Source organism: Hypanus sabinus, chromosome 8, assembly GCF_030144855.1.
Source record: "Hypanus sabinus isolate sHypSab1 chromosome 8, sHypSab1.hap1, whole genome shotgun sequence".
In the NCBI taxonomy this organism is placed as follows: domain Eukaryota; kingdom Metazoa; phylum Chordata; class Chondrichthyes; order Myliobatiformes; family Dasyatidae; genus Hypanus; species Hypanus sabinus.
The window spans coordinates 120,946,907-120,960,116 of record NC_082713.1 but is presented as its reverse complement, the minus strand read 5'-3'; the positions used below and the strand labels follow the sequence as shown (position 1 = coordinate 120,960,116).

Below are 13,210 nucleotides of genomic sequence, written 5' to 3'. Positions count from 1 at the left end.
ACCCCAAGCATGGCGTGCAGCACCACATCCCCACGCAAGGACTGCCACTGCATGCCCGAGCTTGCAGGCTCCCACCCGACGAGCTCCACCTCGCCAAGGAGGGGTTCCGTAAGATGGAACAGCTGGGAATCGTACGCCGCTCAGACAGCCTGTGGGCATCCCTGCTGCTCATGGTGCCCAAGTCCGCAGGAGGATGGAGGCCCTGCAGAGACTATAGAAGGCTCAATGACGCCAAAACCTCCGACAAATACCCAATACCCCACATCCAGGACTTCACGGCGAACCTGCATGGCGCGACCATCTTCTTGAAAATCTACCTGGTCAGGGGATACCATCGGATCCCAGTGCACCCCGACGATGTGCCAAGACAGCCCTCATCACCCCGTTCAGCTTGTTCAAATTCCTGAGGATGCCTTTTGGTCTCAAGAATGCAGCCCAAACTTTCCAAAGGCTCATGGACTCAGTGGGATGTGGCCTGGATTTCATTTTCATTTACTTGGACGATATCCTGGTGGGCAGCAGTTTGCACCAAGAGCATGTGGCACATTTGTGCCAGCTCTGCCAACGTCTGAACATCGCTGGACTAGCAATCAATCCAGCGAAGTGCGAGTTCGAAGATCAGTGGCGACCACTTGCTTTCTTCAGCCGGCACCTACAGCCACCAGAGGTGAAGTACAGTGCTTTCGACAGAGAGTTGCTAGCGCTCTACCTGGCTGTCCGGCACTTCCTCGAAGGAAAGTTCACCGTGTATACAGACCACAAGCCCCTCACCTTCGCACTGGCCAAGGTATCAGACCCATGGTCGGCTTGGCAGCAGAGGCACCTGTCCTTTATTTTAGAATTCACCACGGACGTCTGCCACGTCACAGGGAAGAACAACGTCATCACCGACACACTGTCTTGCCCCTGCCTCCACTCAGTAGGCATAGACTATGCAGAACTGGTGGAAGCACAACGGTCAGACACCGAGATCCTGGCTTACCGCACCGCCATTTCGAGGCTCCAGTTGGAGGACGTCTCCATCGGCCCGGCAGCAGATTGACTTCTGTGCGATGTGTCTACCGGCAAACCCCGACCCGTGGTACCAACAGCACGGAGGCGCCAGGTATTCGATGTGCTGCACGACCTGGCCCACCCGTCCATCAAGCTAGTAGCGGACAGATTCATCTGGCATGGTTTGCACAAACAGGTCGGACACTGGGCCAGGACCTGCGTACACTGCCAGACCGCCAAAGTCCAGCAACACGTGAAGGCTCCCCTCCAGCAGTTTCAGCCGATGCACAGGAGGTTCCAACACATACAAGTGGACATCGTCAGCCCCCTGCCAGTTATATCTTTACCATGGTAGACAAGTTCACCAGATGGCCGGAAGCCGTACCGCTCGCAGACACGTCTACTGAGTCCTACGCCAGGACGCTCATTGCTCATTTTAATCGCAGGGGCATGCACAGGTCAGCTCTATAGCGGCCGTATGAGGGACTCTTCAAGGTGATCCGGCACAATGGAACCACGTGTGTCATGGAGGTGGGTGGACGGGAAGAGACTTTTTACAGTGGACCGCCTCAAATCGGCGCACTTGGACATTGTGTGAAGGCACCCGCATTGCGCCGGTGAGGCTGGCCAGCCAGGCAAGCCACACAGACTGGGGGCTCCAATCCCCCGATGGATGTTTCTGGGGGGGTGGGTGGGGGTGGGGGGTGGGGGTGTGGCGGCACGCACACGCGGGACTCGAGCTGCCATCAGGAGCCGCAGGCAGACACGCAGTAGGGCGTTTGGAACTACCCACTCGGGGCGGACCTCCCGGGGACAGTCTGACGTCACGTCCGCCCCGCGGGTCGCAGGGGCCCATGGGAGGAGAGATTTAAGCAAGCGATTTTGAATCAGTAAAGGCATTCTGAGTTCAGCTGTCTCTGCCTCCGTGTGCACGCGACTACAACATATACGTTCCAGGACTTCATCCAGAACAAGACAGAATAATCTTTCTTTTGCAATTCTAATTAAAATCAAAGGTTCCAAAGCTTTACAGATAGAGAGGGACAGAGATAGATATAGATGTAGATATATATCTGTAAAGAACGGAAAAACATTCTATAAACCTGAGATTTGGAATTCACCATGTGGATTTTTAATAAAAATTTACAATAAGCTCAGACATTACAGTTAATAATAACAACTACACACCAGAGTTTAACTATTCACATAATTCATATCGGAAGTCAATTTGAAGATGCTTTTAACCATCCCATTTGTATATCGATAATGAAACAAAATCTTTGGCTAATATACCATCTTCGGGCAACAATATTTTTCTGCAGTTTTTTAAAAAAGTCTAAGCAACTGCCATTTTGAACGTTGAATTAATTCCAGCTTTTATTCTGAAGTCAGAATAGTGTGTCTGAAACAATTTTATTTCATTCACACAGGAGGAATTTGATCAAGTGTTTACTTTGAGGGAATACACAACAATTTTGAATTAGACAACAACAAAGGTTTCCATGATTGTGGTCTTCACAGTGAGATTCAACTCATGAAAGTGGAATATTAAAGTTTGGCTACCATATGCAAAAATGTGCTAGAAAGCACTGCAATCAGTAAGCTGTTGGTAAACTTCATAATAATCCTTTCACTATGAATGTCGGAAGCATTAAAATGAAAAATAAAATCACATATTCCAAAAGGTATTAAAATATTCAGTCCACCTGTAATGGCTGAGAGCATCCATGAAACCTTGAATTCTAGTCTAATTAACCTGGACCATTTAAATGCCTTTTCTCTATTTAAATACACATTGAAAAACAATCTAGTCACTCAGCTCCTCTTCATCACTGAAGTATGCACTTTTTTTTATCCGTGGGCGCTTCGACAGTTCAGATGTTGAACATTCATTTGCATCTTCAGCTGTTTGTTTACGTCTAAGTTCTTCCTCCTCAATCTTTGCTTGCTGTTGAGAACAAGTATAAATTATTAGGATACTGACATTATTCTCTTATTTTGCATTACATAGATATGTTCTGATTCAAGAAAACTATATTTCAAGCTGAGAACAAATTATTACACAGCATCTGTTGTCAGTTTCCAGTGAATGCATTCTTATCTCACAGTAAACCAACATCAATTAGAAAATGGTCAAAATTTCTACCCAAGAACCACAGCAACTTTGTAAAAGTGGATAATTGAACTGGATTGTCCAGGGACCAGCTCTGTGAATGGATTTTCCAATGCTTGATACCTGCCTGAATTTAATTTTGCAACAGGCTAAAGAGCAGATTCACTGTATCTAACAGTAAGGCTCTGACAACTTAAGTAATTTTAAGTACATTAATTTAAAATTCTAAACAAACAATTAAAAACAAATAAAGTCATACACAATTTTTCCAGAGGCTAGATTAAGAACGTGGGGGAGGCAAACAAACTAGGTGGAAAAAGTAAATGGCTGTTACGTTCATCTTGTAAAAGCCCTTCATAACCTTATTTGGATTGCAACCCCCTCTCTCTTTTAAACTCCAAGAGAGTACATGAACTTCTCCTCAAAAGACAGCAGCCCAAACTGTCAGTTCAGTAAACCTGAAATGCTCCCACTGCATGAACATCCATTGTCAAATAAGGGAACGAATAAACTGAACAATATCACACCTCAGATCTCACCAATTCCCAACAGGAATAAATCAGCAATACATTTCTCAATGCAGGAAAAGGACCTGGTTTATTTAAAGAAGAGGTGGGAAAAGAGCTTTCGGACCTCTAAGGTATCAGCAGTGGTGGTGGGGGGGAAGGGAAGAGAGAATGAGGGAGGTAGCAGAGAAGTATGGTGGGGTTCACAAGATAATAAGGAAGAAGAGGGAAAGGCACAAGAGACAAAGACACGAGAGGCAAGAGCAGCGTGAGAGACAAATGAATGAAAAGACCTTTCTATTTGTTATTGTCCTAAATCTTAGCCAACTGTGATTTAGTGATAGAGAAGGAGCCACAAGAATATCCTAACACAATAAACCTGTGGCTAAATTCAATTCATATTTTAACAGAACTTCAGTTAATGTTTAATTTCCTTATCAATCTTTTATAAAGAACAAACCACTACATATGGAGGATTGTATGAGCTTTAAGGCATACAACATTGTATTTTTGCTACAACTATCTTTGGAAATATACCCAATTAATCTTGCATCATAGCACTGTGGGAATCAATACTGTATCTTGAACACAAAGAGATCAATAACAATATAATTCAGTTACAAACTGTAGCAGAACAATCATGCTCCAAAAGCTTTTATGTCAAGCTGGAGATGTAAATATACTCACTAAAAATGAAAAAAAAAATGTTTACAAACAAATTTTAGGAGCCAATGCACATTTTCTAATTTGAATGAATTCTCGAATGTAATACCTGGACAGCAATAGCTTGGCTTAAGCTATCAAGAGCAGGATCTTCTCCCTCATCTTCACTTTCCTCCTCCTCTTCCTCTTCACTGAAATGTAGAAATATCCTTTGAGGCTGTCATCCTTCAACCAAACAGTTTTTTTAAAAGCAGATTAATAATGTGAAATACATACATTTCTTCCGGTTCACTGATTTTTTTCTTTTTCTTCTTCTCTTTCTTTTTGGGGGGCTCTCGGTCTCCAAGCATATTTTTTGGACAAGCATAACTCAAATGACCATAGTCCTGTAGTTAGAAAAGTCTAAATTACAAGAGTCATGGCAACCATTTGACTCTATAGACCCTATAGTTCAATACTTAGTGAAGAAAACTTGGCTTATTACTTATTGCCACAAGATCAAAGCTACATTGCACTTAACTCTATCCAATGGCAACTCATTTCAGTTCAGTTTATTGTCATTTAGAAACCACAAATGCAATGCATTTTAAAAAAATGAGACAACGTTCCTCCAGAATGATATCACAAAAGCACATGACAAAACAGACTACACCAGAAAATCCACATAACGTTTGGTAATCTCCAAGTCCAGAGTTCGGGAGAGGCTGCTGCGTATTAAAATTGCGCTACCATCTTAGCGCATTCCCCAGAAAGGAGCTCCAAACTCACCAGACAAAACAAGACTACCCAGACACACCAAGTCAAGAGACCAACTCTATCACCCAACAAACCAAAAACTAAAGCTACAAGACCTACACAAAACACCATAGTTATATATAGTTATAGTTAACATATAGTTACAACAGTGCAGACAATATCATAATTGATTAAAAAAAGACCATGGGCACAGTAAAAATAGTCCAAAGATATTAAAAGAATATAAGTTCGAAAGAAACCACCACACAGTTTCTACAAGTGCTCAAAGTCCCAACAGACTTGTCATCCTACACAGGCGGTAGAAGGGAATACCCTTGCTATGGATTTCCAAACCGCTGGACTCAGCATCGCAGACACAGCACACAATGAAAGCTCCGTTGGACCCAGCCTTACAGACGCAGCACACAGTGAAAGCGCCCCGACCACAGCGGACTCCGAGTCCGTCGAACCTCCAAGCCTCCAACCATCCCATCCAGCACAGCCTCCCTGAGCACCATCCTCTGCTGTGCGCACTACGACGCCTCCGCCAAAGGCCATTGGCAACGCAACCCTGAGGATTGGGGGCCTGTTCTTCCCAGCAGAGACCTGGACCTCACAACAGCAGCAGCAATGAAGAAGGCCTTCCTGGAGATTTCCAGACGTTCCTCTGTGCTCCCACGTCCGTTTTTCATCAGATTAGGATTGTGCACGGCACCCCGCTTAACAAATAACAGATGTCAACTCCGGAGAGGCCGCTGCAAACTGTGTCGCGCCACCATCTTCACTTCATTTCAATTATAAACACATTTTACTGCTAGTATTTTAGATATTTGAGATACTTAATTAAAAAGTACAGTACATTTTAATACACAGTGTCTTATGGTCTAATTAAATTTGCTACTTTTGTTGAGGCTCTAGTTGATCTGGTAAATAAGAATGCATATCTCTACAAAAGGAAGATACTATAAGAGTGTAGCTGTTGGAGGGAAGATGAGGATCAAGCACAATGTATGTAAATAATAATTGTGGGTGTGCAATCCTTGTTGTGGACATTAAAATAAGATCCTATGTATGGTCTACAGACTATTCATGTACAACTATTTATAATGCAATACATCAACTTTGCAAACTATTCCAATTGTTTTTAATTAGTATTTTTCTTGTAGTGATCAACTAAAATTTTACATTAACTTATCCTCCAACCCAAAGCCCAAACCTTTTCATGATTTGTTTTAAATGTTCAATTGATAGAACTGATCACAAGAGAAGCTAACCAGAAATGTTTAAGTGATCCAAGCTGAAACATTAAGAAGTGAAAAACTTGCTATATGCCTCATTCAATAGTTACCATGCAAAACCAAAAGTACTTTATTCTGATGAAAACACTCAAAGGGTGACAAATTTAGAGGGGAAAAATTTGATGGAAGATGCCAATAGTCCAAGCTGGAATAGGTTAGGTGTTCACATTGTGCATGAAAATAAGGCAGCAGTTTCCAGGTGTAGTTCTAATTTGCTCAGTTTCTCCTGAACTTTGCTTTACTAGTACCTGGGTGTTAGCTGGCATTAAGACACATTAAAGGTACATATTTGCAATTTTATCTACTATTTATATACTGAACAGAAGTTAGGATTTACATATTTAAGTGCAGATAAATATTCAAATTCTGTGATGATTCTCAATTACTCCTGAACAACACCGTATTTTTTAAGCGGATTCTCAGTTGTAAAGGATTTAATTATCTTCAACCTCTATTTTTTTAGCTTTCATTATATTACATTGAATAGTTAACATATCCTCATTTAAGCAATAAAAAACATTCATTGTGACTTTACCTGCTTAAAGTGCTGCAGATCTCTTGCACAGATATACTGTAAAATGTGAATCAAAGGCCTATAATAAGTCTGTTGGACTCTGCAGCATTAAAGTTGGGGCTCATACATTTGTTAGAACAGGACACTACAGCTACTTCATGTCACATTTGGTTTCTGTGCATTTCTCTCTGCCCCTCTGTGCAACCACACAATTCTCCACTCACAATTAGAAACATTGAAAAAAAAGTGACTTTATTATCGTGCCATTCCTCAACTTTATCACTGACAATGACCACACCCCCCCCCCCCACACACCCCTAGAGCAGTTGCCTACGAGATTGGAACACCCGGATTTATGTTTGAAACATATACTTAAACCAAAGAGAAATAGCATTATGATTATTGCCATCATGAGCAAAATTAGTAAACTTAGTTTTTAAAAATTATTTATTGATATACAACCTGGAATAGGCGTTCTAGCCCTTTGCACTGCTCTGCCCAGCATTTCCCCAATTTAATCCTAGCCTAATCACGGGGCAATTTAAAATGACCAATTAAACTACCAACTATGGAACATCCGGAAGAAACCCATGTGGTTATGGGGAGAACATCTAAACTCCTTACAGATGGCAGCACAGATTGAGGGTGGATTTCTTTTCACCCCAATTCAGGAAAATTAAAAAATGTTCTCCAGAAGTAAAACTACTTACCATCAAGAAATACTATGTCATCTCTTCATTCTCTTATTACTTGCTTATTCAATTCAAGTATGCTTGCCCTTTGAATTTTTGATGGCAAGTACCCTTGGACTACTTGGCATGGACAGAGATCATGCATAGTTGCTGCACTACAACATGTACATTATTTATTTTATCTCTAAATTTCAGAGTGAAGCTGGAACTGTTTTTGCTTTAGGAACAGATAATTACGCTAGCAATCGGTTTGGGTTTTAGGTTTCTCAGTAGGATTGTGCCTGTAATATGGATTTATCAATCATTTAAAAAAGCTTTTAATTGAGGTAATTTTTTATAATGACAGATTTAGATAATTTAATTGCTTTTTTTTTTAAAAGGCTTCTTCTGGTGATATGTCAGGAATATTAACACTTACTGCACATTTTTCATTTAATATATTTTGTACTTACTCCACATTCATAACATCTGGATTTGTCAGTATAATTGCGCCTTCTGATGAATTCAGATGCTCTGCCATTGTCAACTGCAATACTCGCCTTCACTGTTCTACCAAACAACTGCAGTCCAGTAATAGAAAAAAAAATTTTGGGAAGTTGAAGACAAGAAAATTATTGTTCATTGAAAATGAAATAAAAATGAATTGATTCATAAAAGGTTTCTAACTCACCTGCTTGTTGTTCAGTGCCCTGGTACAGTTATGTGCCGATTCTCTATCCAGGAACAGAACAAATGCCACACCTTTACTTTTCCTGGAATCCTTGTCCCTCAATACTGTAACCCTGCAAAATAAACAGTATTTGTCAACCTGCATAAAATTTTAAAAACCTGCCACTAAATTTGAAGATACTTTGCGGGGGCAATATAAATAGTGAAAATGTTTCACAGTGGGCACCGCAAGCAAAACTAACATTTAATCACATTCCTGGAAGGCCTAAGTGGCAATGTTAAGTCATTTTATTTTGTTGAGGTATTTCAGGGAAAATAATTCAACCTTTGTTAGGTAAGAAGTTACGATAAGAGAGGTTTAGAGGGTAATAGGCCAAACACGGGCAGATGGGACAGGTTCGCTGGGCAACACAGTTGGCATGGACAAGTTGAGCTGAAGAGCCTATTTCCATGCTATATGACTCTATGTTCCAAGATTTGCATACACCGACAAGGAAAACGTCAATTGTCTTCACGGTGGGTGCAGGTTTGTGAAATACTGTTAGAGTAGCCCAGCTGAGTAAGTGCTCTGTATTTTGTCAAACACAAAATCTGCAGCCACAGAACACTGGTGGTGAATGAATGAGGTTAAGGATGGTGGATGAGTTATACAGAGTAATTTGTCTAACATTCTGTCAGGCTTCAAATTATTAAGGCACATTTATCTTGACAAGTGGAGGGTTTCCATCACATTCCTGTCATGTCTTGTAGAAAGCTGAAAAAGATGGAGTGCCAGGAGATGAGTCACTCACTGCATTATACCCAGCTTCTCACCTGCTCTTATTGCTGTACTATTTGTGTGGCTTGCCAAGTTGACCAAGGTTTCTTTTCTGGTCAATAACAAATCCCAGGATGTAGTCAGCAGGAGACTTGCCAAGGGAGGTGACAAAACTCTCTTTAAATGGTGATGGATAATTAAACAGCCAACAGGTGGTGGTGGATCCAACAGCTTCCTCCTACTGATGGGACAGTACAAGGACCAAAAACACAGCTGAAGCATTTACAACCACTATCAGCCAAAAGTAGATTTGACTTCCTAATGTCCCCACCATTAGTTTAGCCAATTTGATTCAGTATTTGTGAATGAGAAATGTCTGTAAGTACAGAACACAGCAAAAGCTACAGGACCATGCATTAGTTTGAACAAGCTTTCCTAAACAGCTGGCATTAAACCATCAATGGGGAAAACTGCCCAAATGTGCCCTGTAAACAAAACGATACAAGTTCAATCAAACTTCTGAATCATCGGGAAGATAGAATGTGTCAACAACTGTGTTCCTGAGCAGCGCTTACCAATACTTTGCATGTTTTTTGCTGGTACTATACAGATAGCAACATCAAATGTTAATCTATTGTGGCAGGCATAGCAAAAGCAAACCCTTTACCTCAGGGGAGCTGTATTAATATGACATACAGTATATTTAATTCATAAATCTACGACTACTAGCTTATGTGCAGATTTAAAATCTCATCTCTTTTCTGTTATGTATATTTAACTTCTCACAAGGTGGACCCAGTAATTTCACACACTGTGCAGGACAATTATTCAGCTGAGAGGAGATCAAAAGTGCTTCATGGTCTCTCCTCTCTTTCTTACCACAGTATCAGGACAAGAGTTTGGCAGAATATCCTTGTTAGTTCTTCATCTGCTATTTTAGGTATGAAGTTGATTTAATACCATTATAAATACAATGGTCAGTATTACTTCTCCACAGCTCCAGGAAGCTGCTCAATCATCCTAATGTTCCTGTAGACTCCAGCTCCAAAAGTTTCACCTGCCATGTTTCCTGTTGGATAACCAGAGTTGTGATTTTCTGCAGATGCTGCCACGAGGGCTTAACAGCTTGAAATAGTTTGCATTTGAATTGGCAAGGTCATCAATATGTAATGTTAATCCATCTTTCCCTCCACAGATGTTTCCTGTGCTGCTGAATATTTTCAATATTCTCTTTTACTTTGGATTCCCAGCAACTTTGTTGTCATATTTCCAGCATTGTTTCTTTTCTGTGCTCAGTTCTCATTCATCTTCTACTTACACATTGAGACAGATAGGATGCAAATTAACAAGCCTCTCTCAGCCGCACCATTCAATCTCACTGTCACCCTTCATGCAAACATCTTCTTTGTTCACTCCACCCTCCTCCTTTTCTCACAGCTTCTCCACTTCTGTTGTATCTACTCTTATGAGATTTTCCACTCTGGTGCCTCTCAGATGCCTTCTTCCTTAACCTCAGCCTGTTCACTCTCAAAGCTCTTCCTGTGCACCATCCATGACTTGCCTTCTCTGGACAAGGGCAGTGGTTTATGGGAATGCTGAATTCTTTGTTAGATTTCATCACTACATTAAACACAATAAAAACAAAACCGAACAGACCATTGGGCACCACCCTCAGGAACAGATTCAGATTTGGCAAAGCTGGTCTTAACCCGGCAACCACATGGTCCTTTTTGGCAGAATAAATCAAGTAGAAGTCATATTTGACAAAATCATGCCAATTATATATCAAACATACTGATATATTTTGTTTCAATGAAATGGCACTGAAATAGGGGCAGTCACATATATTTGAAGTGGAAATGTTACTGGGATTCTTCATCATTATGGACTGTAGACTGAAGCCTTACGCTGCAGATCCAACACTGACAAGTGATCCTCCTTCTGATTAACAGCAATAACTATTCATCAGCTGACAACTCAGCATTCCTACATGGCCACACCCAAGGTGCAGGCAGCAGATAGATGGACTGCTCTGTGGCCATTCCATTTGAACACTCCAAGGCCCAGTGAGGAAGGGTGAAGTGAGGCAGAGCAATCGTGATAAGAGATTTAATAGTTAGGGGAACAGTCAGATGATTCTGTGGCCACAAAAGAGATGTCAGGATGATGTGTAGCCTCCTAGGTGCCAGGGTCATGTACATCTTGGGAGTTGCTGTAGAACATTCTCAAGGGAGAGGGGAACCAGGCAAACGTCATGATGCACCAACAACTTTGGTAGAATTGGGGATGTGGTCCTGTGCAGTGAGTATATAGACTGTGCTGAAAATCAGGACCTTAAAAGATAGTAATCTCTGAATTACTCCATATTTCAAGTGCAGGAATTTAAGGATGGAACAAATGAATTTGTCACTGAGGAGTTGGTGCAGGGACAGGATTTCAGGTTCTTGGATCATTGGAACCTCTTCCTGATCAGGTACATGAGGGACATGTTGCACCTTAACTGGAGAAGAACTATTACTCTGGTCAGGAGGTTTGCTTGTGCTTCTCAGGTGAGTTTAAACTAATTTAGTAGGGGGATGGGAACCAGACAATGAGGTCAGAAAATGGAAGGATTGAGAGGAAGCTTCCGCCTGTAAGGAAGGACAGGCTGAAGCAAAGTAATGAACACAATGTGAAAGATGGACTGAAGTGTGTCTATTTTGATGTTAAGAGTATCAAGGGTAAGGGTGATGAACTTACAGCTGGATCAGAACATGGAACTATGTTGTTGTTTTCATTCTAGAGACTTGGTTGAGACAGGGACAGGACTGGATGCCTAATGTTCCAGGGAATCGATCTTTTGGAAAAAGATAGGATAAGGAATGGGAGGGGAGTGTGGTGGCAGGAGTTGCTCGATTTATGGGACAAAATACTGTACATCTGCCCTCATAGGGGACATAATGGAGGACTCATCTACTGAGTCATATGGGTAGAAAGATATGCTGCAGCCTTCAATTCTGTTCACTACATTTTAGGAACAATGTGAAGCCTTTGGAGGTTGTGTAGAAAAGGTTATCCAGGATACTGCCTGGATTAGAACCAGGTTAGATACTGCCAGGCACTATTAGCAGAGGCTGAAATGAAACCTGATAGAAGTCAGTATGGTTATGAGAGTCCCATATTAGAGTATGATCTTTTTGTCAGTTTTGAAATGACTAATACTGGAGGGCATGCATTTAAGGTGAAAGAGGATAAGTTCAAAGGAAATATGTGGGTCAAGTTTCCTCCCCATCCCACCCACGCACACAAAATTGTACACGCCTGGAGTGCCCTGTCAGGGTGGCAGTGGAGCAAACATGATAGAGGGATTTAAGAGGCTCTTAGGTAGGCACATGAATATATACAGGATGGAGGAATATGGACTATGTGTAAGAAGGATTAGTTTAATTATCATTTAATTACAAGATTAATTAGTTCAGCACTACATTGTGGATCTGAAAAGCCCTTGGAGGCAAACAAGGAAACAAGGTCAAAACATACATTTTGGTAGGGAGACTTCTGTGTCCATTACCAAGACTGCCTCTGGGGGGTGGAGTTTCAAGATGGCGACGTAAGCATCTGCCTTTTAGGCGCTCTTTATTTTTTTAACTATAATCACCCTTTAATTAGATCTTTTCGAACTTAATCATATGAGTTGCTACCTTTGATTGACCCTTTTTTCCTAAAATAATAGTTGATCTAATCTTGTCAAACTTAAAATGGCTACAAGTAAGAAATCGGCTAAGGATCCTGTATCCATCGACGCAATTTCTGGTCTTTTGGACATTAAACTGGATGTTAAATTTGCGGGTATGGAAGGTAAATTGGACAATAAACTGGATGCTAAATTTGCGGGTCTGGAAGGCAGACTAGAAGGTAAATTGGACAGTAAACTGTTAAGTTTGGAAAGGAGGATTACTTCGAAAATATCCGATCTTGAAGGAGTTGTTAAATCGCTTGAAACTAAGTTTCAGTCGCAGGCGTTAGAGGTTCAACAGCATGGAAATAAGATCACGACTCTTGAACAATCAATTTGTGAAAAAGCACGTACAATTGAAGTGTTAGAGAAGAAGATAGAGTCGACTGCTAAAACTTTAGATCAGTACAAGTTTAAAATTACTGATCTTGAAAATCGTTCTCGCAGACAGAATTTGCGCATCATCGGAATTCCCGAAAAAGTTGAGTCCGGTGATTTAACTGAATTTTTCTCTAAATTACTGTGGGAAATTTTCGGAGGTGAAGGTTTGAAAAA

The 13,210-nt window shown here is 41.2% G+C and overlaps 1 protein-coding gene across 1 annotated transcript in view; it reads right to left on the bottom strand.

Annotated features, from left to right (window-relative positions):
* Positions 1 to 2,157: 2,157 nt before the first annotated feature.
* zcrb1 (zinc finger CCHC-type and RNA binding motif 1) overlaps positions 2,158 to 13,210 on the bottom strand; it is a 39,747-nt gene continuing 28,694 nt past the window's right edge. The window contains exons 4-8 of the mRNA XM_059977701.1: positions 8,185 to 8,296; positions 7,967 to 8,074; positions 4,552 to 4,661; positions 4,385 to 4,466; positions 2,158 to 2,941 (exon numbers count right to left, since the gene is read on the bottom strand). Coding sequence (XP_059833684.1) covers positions 2,801 to 2,941; positions 4,385 to 4,466; positions 4,552 to 4,661; positions 7,967 to 8,074; positions 8,185 to 8,296 — 553 coding nt within the window. The 3' untranslated portion in view covers positions 2,158 to 2,800. The remainder of the gene's footprint in view (positions 2,942 to 4,384; positions 4,467 to 4,551; positions 4,662 to 7,966; positions 8,075 to 8,184; positions 8,297 to 13,210) is intronic.